The sequence below is a fragment of the Vidua macroura genome, chromosome 10, assembly GCF_024509145.1.
Source record: "Vidua macroura isolate BioBank_ID:100142 chromosome 10, ASM2450914v1, whole genome shotgun sequence".
NCBI lineage: Eukaryota > Metazoa > Chordata > Aves > Passeriformes > Viduidae > Vidua > Vidua macroura.
The window spans coordinates 22,512,650-22,530,688 of record NC_071580.1 but is presented as its reverse complement, the minus strand read 5'-3'; the positions used below and the strand labels follow the sequence as shown (position 1 = coordinate 22,530,688).

The 18,039-nt window shown below is 44.1% G+C and overlaps 1 protein-coding gene across 2 annotated transcripts in view; it reads left to right on the top strand.

The window, feature by feature from the left end:
* The window catches only part of HS6ST1 (heparan sulfate 6-O-sulfotransferase 1), a 188,395-nt gene that overhangs the window by 133,583 nt on the left and 36,773 nt on the right, over positions 1-18,039 (top strand). The window contains exon 2 of one of the 2 annotated variants that reach the window (XM_053986158.1): positions 5,848-5,898. The exons of the other annotated variant lie outside the window; for it this stretch is intronic. Within the exon in view, the coding sequence (XP_053842133.1) occupies positions 5,848-5,898 (51 nt within the window). The remainder of the gene's footprint in view (positions 1-5,847; positions 5,899-18,039) is intronic. 2 annotated transcript variants of the gene reach the window in all.

Below are 18,039 nucleotides of genomic sequence, written 5' to 3'. Positions count from 1 at the left end.
GTTTAGTCACTGCTAGGACCTGATGTAAAATTCTAAAGCAAGGAGAAGTGTCAGTATACAGTTCATTTTCACCAAACACTGGAATTAAATGGCCACATGGCTGTGGCTAAGGCTGCTCATGACAAATACATTTTGTTTGACACAGGTTTTTAGCCAGCTCTCTCATAGTGCCTCTATGAGCTGCAGTAAACAGTGCAGTGATAATGCAGCTGGGCCAACACCAGAGGAGTTAACACCTTTCTGTTTGCAGGAGAATTTCAAAATCTGTGATGTCTTTCACCCTCATCTGGACCTATGAAACAATCCGAATCTTTTACAAAATTTGGGGGAAAAGAAAGATAAATCCTTTAAGTGGGCACAACAACGATTCAAACCATTTTTCAGGGTGACCAACAGATTAAGGGAAAGGAAAAACACTGTGAGAAACTGAGCTTGGGCCCACTTTCCTGGAATAATCAGTGACCCCAGTCTCAGACTCAGTCCCATATGTGCTGAAGTCAAGCAAGTGGCTCAAAATCAGGTTTTGCAGGATGAGATACATTGATTCTGATTATTTCTCAAGCTGCATTTGTCAGTATTCTAGTGCAGAAGCAGCACTGAAGGCAAGTTAAAGGACATTTTTAAAGGATAAAACATAGGAGGTCTGCATAAACATAATTTTGAAAACTAATTACCTCAAAAATCACAAACTACTGCTTTTTCTACTCTGGGTATGTCTTTTGGTTGTAGAACTGCCTTAGAAATTGCTGGTTTTCTTCTTTTTTGGACTACAAGGTCAACATAAGCATTTCTTTCCACAAACCTCACAAATCACTTCAGTCAATCAACAAATTGGGTCTGCTGATGCACCGTTAATGAAATGGGCTGGGGTGCTAATCTCTTGCCCAATAAAAACCTGAGATTAGGTCCTAGCTTGTAAATCATGTTGGCTGGAATGTTTGTGGTTCTTTCCTAGGAGCAGCATCATCCAAACAAGGGATGTCTGGGGGTGAGAAGAGCAGGGAAGATTTGCTGATTGCCTTGGAGCTGTTGTTGCTGACAGATGCTCATGGGGAAGGTTTGCAGGCAGCCAGGAGAACTGTCCTGCATCTTGACTGAAGTCAGCCCACTTACAGTACTGAAAAGAAGAAGGGAGCCAGCTTGGTGGTCTAAAATAGCTGATTTGCAGCTATGGAGGAGTTGCTGAGTGTTCACGTGGCAGGACTAAACAAAGCTGTCTGTAAAATGGATCTTTCAGCCTATGGGATGTGTCAACAGGAGCGGGGAGGAACACTTGTGGAGTGCAGGTGGTTTGCCTGGAAAAATGTGCTCACGGAGTGCAGATGGCCAGGAATCATGCTAGGTGATAGGCAATTTGTCATCTATTTATGCTTTTTAAAGTATATTTTTGTAAAATACAGGAGTTAGCAGAAGATGATCCTAATGACTCCAGTATGCGGTTTTCTCCGTCTGTTCCTTTTAGGAGAGCCCATCAAACACCAATAATTCTAATCTTTTACAAGTACCTAATGGCTCCCTGCCAAGAAAGGTTTTAAGAAATAAATAGGAGCTCTTAATGCAGTGAATTTCAGTTTTGCCTAATCTGTGCAAATTGATGAATTAAATCCCTTTGCATCTCAAACCCACTTTGGTGATTTGCATGGTGATTATTTCAGTTTTCATAAATTTTCCCCAGTCATTTCCTGTCATTTCTCGAGAACAGACATCTAATCTCTGCAGAAATGTGCTTGTGCAGTGCGTGCTGTTTAAAACTTGTCTGTAGGTATTCAGCTCTTGCCTGGCCACAGATAATGTATGTAGATGCATGCAGGACACCAGAAAGCTCAGCTGGCCCCCATGAATGTGCCTGCAAAGTCTGTGTGTGCCTCCTCTGCAAAGAGCAGAGGCACACTGAGCTACAATCAGTGTGATTCAACAAGCAGCAGCGAAGTTTGGCTGCCCTGTGTTTGTAGAAGTGGAGGCTGGTTGTTACGTATGAATCCTGTACTGTGTTCCTGTAGAATGTGTTTAGTAAACTCCATTTGATGTGTAGGATGCAAGGCTGTGCAGTATAGTCCAGCTGCTGGCACGCTGAAGTGGCAGCTGAACAGATAAGCCAAGAAAGATTCTTCTGTGTTCTGTTCCTGTTCCTTGGAGTGCTCTAATGAAGTTCAAATGCCTGCTCTGCTCAGGCATTAATTGAAAAGGGTCCCTTAAAATGCGGCTTCTTTGCCTTCTGGGACCTTCACGCAGAAGTTTTGTCACGTAAGTCTGTGCCTCTCATGCAGCCTCTGAGCATGGCTAGAGCTGGAGAATATTCCTTTATCCTAGAGCCTGTCTTGTCCTCATTTTGGCACACACTGGCACAAAAGGGAACGTTCCTGATAGGTGTGATGTTTTGTGGGTTCCAGTGTACCATGGCACTGGGTTATTTGTTCTGCTGTCAGAAGTTTTAATAACTCACTTGTGTCATCAGAAAAGTTCTCCTAGTCTGAGGTGGAGTGTCTCTGCTGCAAAAATAGCAGTTCTGAGCACCAGCTATGGAATTATTGTTATTGTATCCTTGGCCTCAATGCTTTTCCATTTTCTTTCTCACCTACTGTGTTCATGCTTCTAATGGAATGACATTAGAGAAGCAGTGCACGTGTGTTTTGTAGATAAATGGTTATAGATACAAATGGAGCTAGAGATACACATCACGGATATACTTCTGTCTGTGTGCCTATGCACTTCACGTGTTCATATGAACTAGGAAGTGCTTTAATCCCAGTTTTATGGCAAGGACAGCATTCTGGGGAGCTAATGGTGTAGTTGCAAGGATGAATGAAAAGCCAGTCTCAGAGACAGGATCAGAATCAGGCTTCCACTCTCTCTGCTTTCATCAGAATTCCAGAAGATCAGCCTAGGAAGGACAGGAGGTCTGCTCCATTCTGATGCCCCCAGGCAGGATCCATTCAAAATAAACTGCTCATGACAGATCTTCAGCTAACTTCTTCTTAAAGCCTCTGACAGTGGAGGTTCCCAGGGTCCTGCCAGTGGTCACTTTGGCTGCTAGCTGGATATTTGCCCACAGCAGACTGTCCTGTCACTGGGTCTTACCTTGCCCTGCACAGGATTGCTCAGCAAAAACACAGGGCCAGGTGGGAGCATGATTTGGGTGGATGACTGCCTTTGGTAACCCTGGAAGTTCAGCAGACTCTTTCTGTCTTGAGATGCACTGTGGTTGTGGTATTTCTGAGTCTTCTCTGTTTAACAGAGTCTCTTGGGGATCTGTTTAAGAATTCTGAGCCTGTTTCTTAAATCTAGAAAAAGGACTGTAATACTGTAACAGGTTGAGAGTTGTCTTGCTGGAAATCCTGCATTTTCTTGGTAAATGCTTAGAATGTGATTGTCCCATATATTTGGTTGGACCCATGGAAAAACCATGTGTAGGGGAAGTACAGTTGAACTGCAAGGAGAAGAGAGACCCAGTTTGTGTGACTCTGAAAACCCCAAAACCTAGTGGTAAGGAGGCTGGAGTTTCATATGATGTTTTTGGAGTTATCTTCTGGTTAGTAACTAACTCATTCTTTTCTAAATATATAAAACGAGGCAGAAACGGTGTGATTCCACAAGGTTGGAGGATGTGAGGATCAAATTAGGGCACGGTTTGAAGATCTAATTATTGGTGGCTTCGAGGGCTAACAGTTCCTTTTCTGCCCTCTCCTTTGTCCCTGCCTCCCACAGCTACTGCCTCCAGGGCTGCACGCTGCACTGGGCTGGGAGAGCAGTCAGGGCTCCCTTCCTTCCCTGCTGGGTTATTTTTAACTTGTCTCAGTTGCTTGAGCAAGCCCAGCATTTCACCCCCGTGAAGCACTTGTTCTGACGCTGCTGGAGTGAATGCTTTGGGGGTGGAAAAGAGCTGTGCAGGGCAGGGATGGATGGCAGGAGCTGCTTCATTTGACCTTGCTGCCAAAATAAATGTGGATCATTCTTCCCCTGGAATGCAGCACAGCAGAGAAGTGCTGCCTTGAGAAGGCTGGTGCACAGGCTCCCTCTTCACCATTTAGACTTATGATGGAGAGAAGAACAGTTTTCCCTGCAGTCCCCAAGCAGAGAGTTTCCTCTTTAGCCTGAAGAAACCCTTTTAAGAACATTAGCTGAGCTATTACAGTGATGAGGATGCATGTAGGTCAAAGTGGTCGTTAATTCACATGTCCTTATTCCTCTGCCTCTGTCCTGCCTCTGGCAGGCACTGTCCACCAAGTGGTCAGGGTTTGTTTTTTAACATAGATATCTGTTGCCTAGGCACTGGATTAGGAGTGCCCCAGTTGATGTCAGGCCCTGATCAATCTCTAGGTAGGAACATCCATCGAGGCTGAATGTGGGGCTGTAACCTTGGGAGGAGAGTGTGGCTGTTCATTATCTTGCCCCTGGGCTGAGTGTCTCTCCCCATGTGTGTAATCCTAGAGTTTGTGTATGTTCCATAGAAGAGATTCCAGTTGGCCTTTGATGTCACCTCAAAAATATTTATAGAGGACAAGCCAGCTCTTTTATACAGTGAGTGTTGCATGTACTGGGAATCAAAGTGGAAATTATATCTTTCTAAATGCCTGCACCTACTCTTGACTATCAGAGCTGCTCTTAAAATACATACTGCTCGTGAAGCTCTTTATTGCCATTATGAAGGAGCTGAATGTCAATTTAGAGTGAGATCTTGGTAAGTCTTATATATGAAAAGGCTTTTTGCACCTGTGATGTCCTTGCCAATGTTTATAATACCACAGTATCTAGCAATTATACTGGATGATTGGAGCCTACCCGTTACTAATTTGCAATGCTGAGTACTGTTACACCAGTTGGTGACTGTTCCTAGGAAGGAGAATATTATGTACAGGGGCATTTTAAACTGGACTTCTCAATTTGCAAGAAGGAAATGCAGTTACTACAGCGTAGTAAATACAGTTAACTATAACTAAGTTAACTATACCTTTCCACTGCAAATCTTTGCAGTATTTTAAAGCTCACCCTTCCTCATGGCTGCTACCCACCAGTCCAAGACAAAGAAAAAAGAAGTTACAAAAATGTGATTTTGGCAGTCTTGGTAAAGAATTTTGTGTCTCTGTGTATGAGATCCATCAGAGCGTTACACATCCACCACGTGTTGTGTATTCCCAGCAAAGCAGGAAACTTGTGCTCTGAACATGAGGAGTTCATGCCTACCTTTCATAGGCAGCTATGTAAAGGTGGCTTTTGAGCTGGGTCTTATTACAGGGACAGGCTCATTCCCACCCTTATCTTGGTTTTGGAGATGAAAGCTTGTACCCCTAAAACAGTGTTTTGAGAGGGCACAGGTTAGGGGTGAGCACGCCAGCAGAGGAGCACTAGCCCCAGAGCTGGGACTGAGGCTGTTTGCATGCAGGTCTGTGTGTCTGCAGAACTGCAGGAGGGCTGTTGTGCAGAATAAATGCATTTTACAACTCATGGGGAACATTCTTTCCCACTTTCTCTTGTGATTATTATCTGGATTCATAATTAGCCTAGCACACTTTAACTTGATGGCAGAGTGGATTTTCTTATGGCTGAAACAGAGCTCTGTCCTTCTGTCAGAGCATCTTGACTGCAAGCTATTGCTTAGTTTCATCTGAGATTTCCCCAGTTTAGCTGCTTAAAAGCATTTCTTAGGAGGCTGCAGGATTTCACAGAGCCATTTGTCTGGCATTTCTCAAACAGTTTGCTTCCTGTTGATAGTAAACTGATGTAAAAATGCCAGAGTTATTATAAACTGTGTCCACTCCTGCACTGCAGACCAACTCTAGATTTGCTTAAAAGTCACTGGAGCTGTGCACCAAGTACATCTTTTTTCTTACTCTTTCTATTATTTTACAGAGCAAAGGGCAAAGCCAGGCTGAAAGTCAGTTTACTTCTTGCTGCAGAAAGGTACTGTGTCCTTTTTGTGTTTGCCAGTGTTTAGTTAAGGGATAAACAGACAAGAGAACTGGCTTGCACCAGAGGCCTGTGGAGCTGACCCAAAGGAACTCAGATCCTGCAAAACAATTTTGGCAAGAGGCTGGCCAGGACGGACTGAAGCAGAAGCACACTTCTCCTGCTGGTATTTACCTAGGACAGGAACATGGGAAGTAATAAACATGTCACAGGTTCACATGCAGAGGCATAATGCTGGAAAATGCAAAAGTGCCACGTGTGAGCATAGGTTAGAACTGTTCCTGACTTCTTTGGCCAAATGGTTTTATAAGGCCAGCAAGACAGCCACAGAAAAAATTGGCCCGGGAGAGCAGAGAGCGCAGCCATCTGTGCTGCTGTGCCTGGAGGTGAGGGAGGGAGTGATGCTCCTCAAATGAGAGTTTTATCTCCACCCATATGAGCTTCCTGTGAATTTCACAGATAGGGATGCAAAAGAGAAGGAGAAGATAGAATTAAAGCAAGCTTGTTCCAAGGGTGTATAATCACAGGTCACCCAAACAATCTTTCCATGAAGGAAAGAGGGTGAAATATCAATAGTGAATAGACAGGTAAATATTTAGGCTCTTCTGGGAAAGTTTTGGCCACTAGAATTGTGCACCTTGAGGAGCTGTGAGGTGGAAATTGCCTATAAAGTCAGAAACAAAATAAAGCACACTGATGAAGGGCTTCCTGGAGGGGCAGCAGGCACCAGCTGCTCTGGAGACAGAAGCTTCTTTCTGACACCTGAAATGCTCTTGCTGTGTTATGTTGTGTGATAAGGTGAGATGTTCTCCAAGCAGAAACACTTGGGCATGGAGGAAGCCATGTAGTATTTTGCAATATCAGTATTAGCATATATATAATATTAATATTAGTATATATATTATTTTGCAATATTAGTACTCAAAAGTTCCACAGGGATGTGAGTTACACTGCTGCATTCCCTTTTTTCCTGGGGGGAAAAATGTATTGCAGTGGTGGAAGATAAAATTAGCCCTCAGTCACAGACCTGGCAAGCATCTATATATATGGTAAGCATTCTATGCTGAGAGTAAATAGTGAAGCCGTTTAAATGCTCTTTTCTTGGTAATGATTTAATCCCCGAAGATGCTGCCAACGTTGCAGTCTGGCAAGGCAGGCCAGAGCCAAAGTTAAGTCCTAAATGTTTTCTGTGGATGTTCCTTAGCCAGGCAAGGTCACTGTGTTTGAGCTTTCTCAGGTTCTCCTGAGCTCCTTGAGTGGAAGCAGCTGTGAAGGACAGGGAGGGAGGAAACAGGAGAAGTTTGGTCCTGAGGAACACCAAGGCAGGGCTGCCTGGCACAGAACTGGAGAAAGGGGAGTGTGGAGAAGGTGAAAGGCAGCCACACTGGGTCAGGCCACATCCATCTTTTCCCAGCTAGAAATGGTGCTCAGGGGTGGCCGGGAGGATGTCAGGTGTGTAGGGTACCTGCCCCAACACCCTCCCAGCCTCCAAAAGTAGTTTTAGTCCTTCTTTTTACCCCTTGTGCAGTCAGAGGGGGGAAAAAAATTACTTTTTGTAGATTCTTGTGCAGTCCTCCCTTATTCACAAAAAGCATATTGGAGCCATAACAGTCTTTCATGGAAACAAGACAGGAAGGCTTTGAATTTTGCATACTAGTTAGGCTAAAAGGGCAACAATATCATGCATTTTAATACATGCATTCTGAGTTTCTTTTTGTGAAAACTATCAAGTAATGAAGATAAAAGGATGCCAGGGCTACTTCTGAAGTTTGCAAGATAGTTAAAAGCAAATAATCTAAAACATTTCATTAAAAATGAACCCAGAAGTTTTTTGAAGCTCAACATGTTGTTCTGCAAGCTCAGCATATTCATTAACCTCTCAGTGAAGACTGCTGAACAGCTGGATCCAATTTTTGGAGAGATAATCATAAAGAAATTAGATTAATAGTCTGCAAGTGAAGCAGTTGGTGATGATCTCTTTTATATGTAACATGTTGCTAGCTGGTTTCCATGTGAAGATGGTTCCTGCAGTCCCAAGAGGAACGAGGTGCAGATATCAGTTCTCCTGGACTGGGAACACAGCAAGGCACAGATAAACAAGATTGCTGCTGTCTCCCTTTTCTCCTTTCCTATCTCCCTGTACTGAGCACGTGACCTCCATGAAATATTTGCTGCAAGGGAGTCAGTGCCCTGTCAGTATGAAAGACAGGATGCTTCTGACGTACCAGGTAATGCAAAAGGGCTCCTGCTGGCCCAAGTGAAGATGAAGTGCTTCTGTCTGGTGCTTTGTTGTAATGCAGAGAGCTAAATGTAAAGGATGGCCTGTCCCTCCAAAGCACAGCAACAAATGAAGTTCCATTTAGTTAACGAGCTTCACTCTCCCTTGATTTAACTGCTAAAATTCAGCAGAGGCTGAACTCAGCAAGGCAGAGTCCCCCAACAGGCTGTCCTAGCACCACTCTCATTTTTCACTTGCTTTCACTTTTCCACAAAAAGCTGAAAATTCCCCTTTTCCACAGAAAAGCTGAAAATTTCCTTGTGTTCTGTCAGTGCCAGCCACCTTTGTGGAAACCCAAAAACCTCTCTGGCCCTGACTCCTACAGCATGTCCTTCCAACAAGCTGCTCCAGCAGGGAAATTCATACAGCATTTCCCTGCACAGCCACTGCTGCCCTCCCATTCCTGTGCTGAGCCTAAACAAGTGGCAGACAGCTTTGCCTCGTGCTCTCAGTCTCCAAATGTTGCATTCTCAATGAAAATTATTGGTTTTGCTTGCATGCAGCAGCTTCATTCAAAGGACACAAAGAACTGCTTTGAATGCAAGTGTAGAGCTCCTATCAGTGATGTCCCCACTCTGTTCTAGGAGCTTTCTCTCAGGTATGGGACAACAAAAATGTAACAGTAAGGCAGGAATTAAAGCAAATTCACTTTTGCACAGGGATTGGCACATCCTGCAGCCACCTGGTTGCTCTGTGCTTTGCTTCTTTGCTCACTCATTCTCTGCCCCGGGAGTTTACTCCCATGCAAGCAAAGAGATGTAGAATAACCTGGCAAACCTTAGGGCTTGATTTCCCTGACTAGGTGACCAGAAACAGCTTGCAGTTGTTTGCAGTGTGATTCCCAGGCAGTTTCCCAAATGCTTTTTTTTTAAAAAAATAAGTCCATCATCACCAGTGCTCATTCATCTTTCTCTGTTCTACAACCACCAAAATGATACACTGGTTCTTACCCACTGGCATTTTGTTGTTGTTGTTGTTGTTGTTGTTGTTGTTGTTGTTGTTGTTGTTGTTGTGTCCCCCACTGGTCCCATTGCAGAAGATCCCTCATTTTAAAGGAAGTGTGGAACAGAATAGGCCATGTCTGACTTCTGTCATGCTGGAAAGCAGCCAGATATCTGAAAGTGTCAGTCTTTTTCTATATGGCCTGACAGGAGTATTTGAATTAAGTGACAGAGCTAGGTAAAGGGGCAGAAGGGTTTTTTGTTTCCCTTTTTACTCAGACTTTCAGTACATGCTTAAAATGTGACATTCTTGTCTGGTATTTTCAGTTTAGACATAAAGTAGTTGTTTCTTGGGTTGAAAAACCAAATTCCAGAAAGAAATAATGCTTCTGGCAGAGCAGCCTGCATTCCAGGGCATGATTTCCTCTGGTAACTAGTCCAAGAGAGTCAATACTGGCTGATATGACCATGACTGCACGTATTTCTCATTACTTTTCGTCAAAACTTGCCAGAAAATTCATGTTTTGGTGCCAACAGATCACTCTTCCTTTCCATATATTTTTGCTGTCATCATTCACTAACCCCAAAAGTGTCTCTAAGGAGAAGAAAAAGATGTAGTGCAGCACACTCATCTCCTCTCCTGCCCACTGCAGAGGGATGGAAAGGGACAAGTGGAAGGAAGCCCTATAGCAAAAAAAATGGGAAGTTCTTCAGGAATGTGGGTTTGGGAGTCCCTTGCAGGATCAGTATTTTGTGGTGCATAAGAAAACATGATTCTAAATGAGGTTATAAAGTACAGGGTAGCTTTGACCTTTTCTTGCTGTTACTTCTTTCTGCTTCAGGTCTGAGCAGAGCCTCGCTTGTACATGGTCTAATTTTTATATTTACACCCTAAATTACCTCAAAATGTCTTTTGCAAATCCTCAGGCCTTTCTCTCTCTTCTCCAGGGGTGTGTGTTGGCCACTTCTGCTGCACTGTGTGCCACAGCAGGACTGTAAACCTGCAGGTCCCACAACACATGGGATGTCTCTGTGCCTCTTTTGCCTGAAAGAGTCCTGAACTGGAACAAAGCATAATGTGACCACAGTTTGTCAAAGAGGGAAGAATGCAGCTGCAGATCCCAGAACAATCAGTGACAATAAATCCCAAATCCTGAATTCTCTAAGTGGTAAAGCAGCTTTCAGCACATCCCATCAAGCAGCTAAATGATTTCTGTGTCCTCTGTCTCTAAAAGTTACTTAATTTTATCTTTCTGCATGAACTATTTCGTTGTCGTAGTTGAGACAGAGATAATACAAAGCAACACACTCCATTTTCAGAAGGCTTCGAACTGGTTTTATTTTAGCAGGCATGCTTTTGATACATTCTTACAAAGCTCATAAGTTTACACTTCACTCATTGGTCACGAGAGACAAACAAAGTGCTCATTGGGATAGGCAGTTGCAGGTTTCTCATTTATCCTTCTTTCTTTCTCAGTTTCTGTGTCACCAGCCTTGGTAGAGAATTCTTTCAGGGGTGAACATGGATTCTCTTATCAAACTTCTTTCTGGCTCACAGAAGTCACTGTAAAACCTCTTCCACAGTTAATGATGTAACTGCCAAACAATTGACCCATAAGAGGTTTTTTGAAATTCCACCTGGGTGTTTGTCACTCCATCAGGTGTCATTCCTAAGCACCTTGTTAGGAGGTACCCCAAACTTTGCTTTGCTGCCTCAACAGGCCAATCTATTCTCTGCCTTTTGGATTTATCTGAAATCTTCAGCACAGAGATTTTTCATTCTGAGGAAACTCCTGCCTTCTTTATGGAAAAGAGAAGAAGCCCTGGGAGTGTAGGTTGAGGCTGGGCTGGAGCTCAGGAGATGGGCAAGAGTTTCAGCACTGGCAGTTGAACTGACTAAAGAAAGAACTTGAAGAAACTCTGTCCTGCAGGTCACAGCTCTGTCACCTTGTCCTGCCCGGGTATTTCTTCTGTCTCCTTTCTTTTTCTGTGAATAAAACAGCTGTGAGTGATCCATAAACCAAAATTACATTCACAAGTATTTTACAAATGAGGGATGGGAGATAAATATATAAATATAAAAATGTATCTAAATATAAAAATTTTAAATCTAGAAATGTATATATTAGGTTAATTATTGACTACACTGAATTCACCTGTAAGAAGTAGTGTTTCTATCATTCTATATTGTACACAGAGGGGAGTTACATTGATTTTCAGTGTGAAATACGCACAAGAGTCAGCAATTCATATGTGTGTTTCTAGCAGCATTTCTAAGTGGAGGCTTTTTAAATAGTACCACTGTAGAGTTCTTCATTTTATCTCAGCTGCTGAAATTGCACTTTCACCTTGGACTCCCCTTATGGAGCGGAAGGGACCTTTTCAAAATCTGTAACTTTGAGTACAATAAAAATTAGGACTGTGTGCAGGTGTGTCTGTAGGTGGAGGCTCCTAACTCAGTCCCTGCTTGGCCTGGCACTGTTGTACATGAATGAGCAAAGAGAAGACAGTGGGGGAATCTGATCTGCTTCAATCCCCAATGAAATCTATGCACTTGAGTAATCTGAGGGAAAAAACTCCAGTCCCTGCTCAGCACCACTGTCCCCAGTGGTATGGGTGGACCCATCCAGCTGATCAGGCTGGATCTATTCCCTGATCTGTTAAATTAAGAGGTTTTGAGAGCTAAGTGACAAAGCTCCTTAACTGCAAATCTGTTATCATCAGCAGGGCAGTCATCACCTGTTCTGTGAGCTCAGCTCTGCCCTCTGTGAAGCCCAGAAGAGGCAGGCAGCAGGGCAGGCAATTTGGGGGATGCTCTTCTGCCCCTTTCCCCTCCAGCTGCACACTTTTCTCTGTCTTTGGTAGGTTCCTCTCCTCAAACTAGGATTTCAGAGACAGGGACACGGAAGGGGGGTAATTCCTTTGGGAATCATGGAGCTGCAAGTGTTGAGCAGAGACTCCCAAAGAGAAGGCTACATGCCGTCCTGCAGACCTTGGCAGTTTGGACAGTGTTTAAAAAACAGCCTTATTTCCCCTCCATTTTCTCCGTAACATTTCCACTTAGGAACAGAAGACAAAGCGAGGTGATTGATTTGGTTTATGTGGCACCTGGATGGAATAGGTGCTTGCTTTACAAGATATGTAAAGTACCAGTTTCAACTGCTGCCAGCCTAGGGAGATGCATGAGATGTGACAAGCTCTGCTGGCCCAGAGGATGTGCTGCAGGGACATTCCAGGTGGGGGAAGGAGGATAGCTGGAAAGTAGCTCAGTGCTGAATTCCTGCCTGCCAGAAATCAATCCCTTGAGTGGGTGCCCACTGCAGCTGCCTGCAGGAGCTTTAGCTTGCAGGTGAGAAGAACAAAAGTAGGTGGAAGCCAGCTTCTTTTTCTCTCACTCAGGTGTGGTGCAGGATGGTTTGGCCTGACTCTCAGCAGTGATGCTGAATCCAGAACATTACACAGCTCTCAAACCCCCACCAATTTTTTTTTCAAAATTCAGTTTCTTACTCTGTGCCGCGTTGGCAAAGCCACATCAATCCCACCATGCTCCAGCCTAAATCCTTGTCAGAAACCTACCTATTTATTTTAGCTTTTCTTGAAACTCTGTTGTATGGCAGAACTGCCTATGATGGTGGCTGCTGTCAGAGTCCTGACAAAAGGCAAAGGGCTGACACTGCAGTGAGTGAGGTTTGTGTTTGATCTTTGCTGCACCGGTGCTACCTTGGGCTGGAAGCTGCAGAATTCTCTTTAAGACAATGTCTGTCTGTCTGTTTCTCAAGATGTAAGGGGTTTGTAGTATCAGGTTTGCTGTGTGTAGACTGCTTCAGCATTCATTTAGTTCATATAATGATGTGCTCTGCTGAAACACCAGAATTCCATGAGACCTTGAGTGAACAGCCCATCCCCTCTCAGGAAGGGGCCAGAGCACATGTGGAAGACCTGCCAGAATCAGATCACAGGAGGCTCCAACTGAGCATTAGCCCTAGCTGTACTTCTTTTTCCCATTTATTTATCATCATTCTGAAACTAATTTGGAAGGTAATGACTTAATACTGTCAGAAAGCATACAGAAGGGGAGGAAAGGCCTCCCTAATTGTGTTTTGACATTTTTTTACATCAGCGATTCTTTTGAAAGAAAGAGAAAAAAGAAACAAAACAAAATCTGTTCAGTCAAGATTTTTCTGGTTTTTGTTTTCTCTGGCTAAGAAAAATCAGGCTGCAGAGAAGCTGGTGCTGCAGAACCAAAGCTTGCCTCCAAAGCAGTAGTTTTTCAGAACTCTTGTTTTCATCTGAAGGCAATTTTACAGAAATTTGTGCTCCTGTGAAGTGAGTGTTCACTTTGTAAGTGATGCAGCACTCAGCTTTCCCAGCACCTCAGAACTTTGTCTCAGTGACTTCATGGATGTGTTTTTAAGGTTTGCTTAATACGTGGGCCTGTCTAAACACAGTGGGATGTCAGCTCTGTGCCCAGGGTAGATAACTTAGCAATGGAATAGGACAGTTTGTAGGGCTAAACCCTGCCTGAAAGAGGCTTGAGGGCAGCTGCACCAAAACTCACATGGCATCTTCAGCATGGAAGGCTTGCTAGGGAGTTGTTCATTTTATCAGCATTTCAGATAGGTTTAATCCATACTTTCTGGCCAAGCTGTAACAAAAGGATCCCCAGCTGATGACAGAATTTATCAGGTATGTGGTCTCCCATGCTTTGCAAGCATTTCCTGGAGTTTAACAGTGACTTCACACAGGAGAAAGCAGGATTCATTTTTAAATCCCCCCTTCTTGCTCTTTTTGTTGTTTCTTTTTTAATTTTGAAAGGAAACTAGAGCATTCCCACTTTTTGTACAATGATGTATCACACCTTAGGACCAATACTGTGTTCATGCCCTGTAACAGGGGAAACCCCATTTTGCTAGCACGAGGTAAAAGGTAACAGAAAGAGTTAAATCCCAAATCTTTGTGAGAAGAAGAGTTTGTTCTTCTTCCTGCTGCCCTGCTGGACTTGGTCCAGTGTTGGAAGGAGCCAAAGCCACACTCTCTCCTCTCTCTGTGTCAGTAGATACCTCTGAGCTCATTACAGGGGAGCATTACAGAAACCTCTTGAGTCTGCCACTGGGACTCTTGACAGATGCCACTACAAAGCCCAATCTTCTAATCTGCCTGTAGCATGCCTAAAAGGCTCTCACCACAGATTTCTCTCCTCTAGGTGTTCAGGATATTTTTTTTTCAGCTGCCCTGGTAAGCTTTAGCACTACTTCTTTGTTGGGTTTGACAGGTAAATGAGAGCACAAGCATCCAAAGTGGTTTTTATGAATTACATTGAAATGTCTAAATTTTTAAAAAATCAGTAAAACCTGAAATCTCCTGAGAGACCATGGGCTTCTCCCTAGGATTAGCCCCAAATGAAAAGGCCATTACTGTTTGAGTATATCCTAAGTATGTTCTAGATGTCTTTTAAAATTTTTATTGAAGGTTGAGTGTACGAGTTGTTTTGAAGGGCCTTTCTGATCAGTTGTCAAGAAAGTGAGTTGAAAGGAATGAGTGACTGAATTTGAGCAAAATTGAAGGCTTGTGGGATTTCCCACAAGAGGGTTCTGAAAGAAATCTGAACTTCTCCTCACCTGTTCCTTGTGGGATGGAAGTGAGTCACAAAATGGTGTACAGACTGCACTGCTTCTGGTGCTGCTGCATGGCAAACACCACCCAGAGCCAAGCATCATTCCAAAGAGGAATGAGAAGAAAAACACAGAGTTTTGTAATAAGCTGCCAGTAGTTTTCTGAGCCCCAAGAAATAGAGTCACACCCTATTTCCCCCCCATGTCTATGGCAAGGCACCCCAATCCAGCCAAAATGAACGAGCTCATTTTGCAGCATGAGCTTGCCAGTGAGTCACATGGTGTGGATGAAGTTGTTCAATACATGGCTGTTCATAGAGCAGTGTCTGCATCTGTAAACTCGCCAGTTTCCAAAGGTCCACAAAATGAAGTACAAAAATTATTCAAGTGGCTTAGATTTGTCCATAAAACTGAGTTAAGAGTCCACCATCTGAAAACCTGTATTAATATGCACACAATTTCTTAATTATTTAGTGGTTGCTTAAAAACAAAAGCATAAAGAATAGACAATGCACTCTCAAGTCATTGGTCTGCTCTGGTTAAGGCAGAGCTTTAAAGCTCTATCCTGTTACTGTCATGAAACATACTGAGAGCTCTCTCACTCATGGAAAACTTCCTTCAGAAATCTGAATGTCTTTGTTGTTTGGTTTTTTGTTGTTGCTGTTTTTTAATGGCAGTCCTTCCATTTCCCATATGTTTGAGAAGTTGTACATCCCTGGTACCTTGCTGACAGTCCCACCAGGCTGTGAAGAGCTCACTTCAGCCATGTGCAGCTTGCTCCTTGCTGAATACAAACAAACAATGCCTCAGTGCATTGATGATGGAGGGTGTTCCAGGAAAAGGGGCTGGGGCAGGCTTCTGCTATGCTGGTCAAGCAGGGAGCTTCTCCTGCTTTACTCTCCTGTTCAGACCTCAGTTTGCCATTTGGAAGATTCCAAAAATTATTCTCCTGGGAGAGAGACAAAACTCTGGCTTGTTCAGCTGGCGTGCCAGGGCACGTTCGGAGCAGCTTTGTCCCGCAGGCACATTCTTGAGCATTCTCCTCTCCCTGCCCAAAGCCAAGAACCAGCATCCATCCTGCTGGAATTTCCAAGACCACTCTTTCATGCTTTTGACTCCAGCCCTGAATGAGATGTCTCTTGGAGCAATCCAGTCTTTGTAGGCTGGCATGCAGAAGCTTAGGAAGTGGTTCAGTTCTGCTTCTGTGCATGTCTTCACAAAATTAGGGGCTGCAAAAGGCATTGTGACTCAGAGCTGTATGAGCAGCCAGATGTGGGAACTTTAAAGAAAGGCATTCTGCAGATTGATCACAGCAATGCTATTACCATCAGTGGTGTGTAAAGTGTCAACTGCAGCTGTGTTGAATTATTCATTATTTCATAAATACAGCGAGGCTTCCAAGGACAAGGTTTTTAAGATCCATTTGAAAAGTGAAATGAAAGCCCCTGTAATTAAAAATCATTACTAAACTTCATTTGTTTAACTTCAACTGTTTCCTATGTGATTATTATTAAAGTTATATTTATTGATTTTCCTACTCCCTTCCCTTTCTCTGCCAGCTAATGAGAAAAAAGTGGTTTTGAATTAAGCAAATAATCTTGCTCTCCCTAGACAATTGTTCTGTGTGCTCATGTTGACCTCCAGAAAGAGATTTAGTGGGTGATGCTCTTATTTTTGCTGATAGGAGACACTGTGCCCATCAGCAGGAGATAAAAGGAAATAAACAAAAAGGAAATCTGAGTTTTGATGTGCTTGCATCTTAGACCCTTAAAACTGTCTGGAGCTTTGGAATGACTGGAATCTGCCCTGGGCTCAGCAGGGAGTGAAGTGCAGCAGACAGAGAGCAATGCTTTCTTGTTTCAGAGCAAGGGCTGGAGACAGAGTGCATGTCCAATTCCATACAAACCACATTATCTTCAGCTCATCTCTAGTAACAGAACATATTTCCATCAGTACCATGCCATCTGAGATAAAATAAAGTTACAAATCCCTCTGATACCTCTGCGGTCTTTATGGCCATGCTGCAGTGCTCTTGGGATCAAGGCTGGGGTATAAATAGCTGTGCTGGCTCCTGTGGCAGCACCAGAGGAACAGTGGTGATGCTTCAAATACAGCCTGAACTGAGCTCCATCGTGGCAAGGATTATTGTTTCCTACTCCTTTGCAGCTGGTAGGGGGTGATGCAGACGGCAGCAAGGACGCATTGAGAGCAACGATGCATTGAGAGCAGCACGCCTGCCCCAAGGGCTCCTGGCTCCCCAGCCTCTGCTGGCCATGGCCACAGAGGTGGGAGCAGCCAGAGGAAGCTGCATGTGGTGGAGACACAGGCAGCAGGGTGCTCACAGTGCCAGGTCTCAGCTGCCACCATGTCTCACCCTCCCCTCCTTGCCAAGCCCCTTGCCACAGCCTGGCTGCCCTTCCCTGCCTGGCCCAGGAGCCTGCTGGGGGCTTTGCTGCTGGGTGTGCATCCACCTCCTGGGTGTTCTTCATTACAGCTCTCTTAGGCTTCTGCTTCCTGTCTGCCTTTTTGAATTCTTAGTCTTTGCAAGCTTCTCCAGGATCCTGCAGGGTGTTTTTATGGATGTTCTATCAAGGTTCCTCTGAGCCTGCAGCAGGAGATGCTCTGATGTGTCAGGGTGTTGTCACATATGTTGTTGCCTTTATAAGCATCCATGTTCACTGAGCTCATTCAGTGCTTGGCCTGGGAATAAAGACTAGAAATTCCATTCTGCCTTGATGTGTAGTCTTTCACTAGTGCAGCATTTTCCACAATTGGAAGCAAAACTGGAGAGACACAAAACATTACATGTTCACCTAGAAAATGGAATCTTTTTGTGGAGTGAGTTGGGTATGACTCTTCTTCTGCCAGTTCTGTAGTGCAGCCTCAATATTGTACCCCAAGCATCAGAGTGTCTTGGGGAGAGTGAATTTCCTTGATCCCTGTGCTCTGTTCCAGGCCCCATGGCAGAGGACATGTGCTCCATCATTCGTTCCAGCTCCTCATGGGGAAGTTGAGCTGCAGGGCTCTGCTGAGACAGAAGGAGAGAGAAATGATCTTGTGAAAGAAGTTCTTACAAAACTCCCCATCCCTTTCAGACTGGTTTTCCCTCAGCCCAGAGAGAAGAAAGCCCTGGGGACAGATCTCAGTGGGAGGGAAGAGCTCTCAGACCAACTCTCTGCCCAAACTCTAGACCCTTTGGGTTCCCCTGCCTTACAGGGCTCACTCTAACTGCTGAGGGCTTTTTGAACCTCTTTCCTGGATTCTCACTGCATCCTTGTCAAAGATTGGATTCCCTGAGTGAACT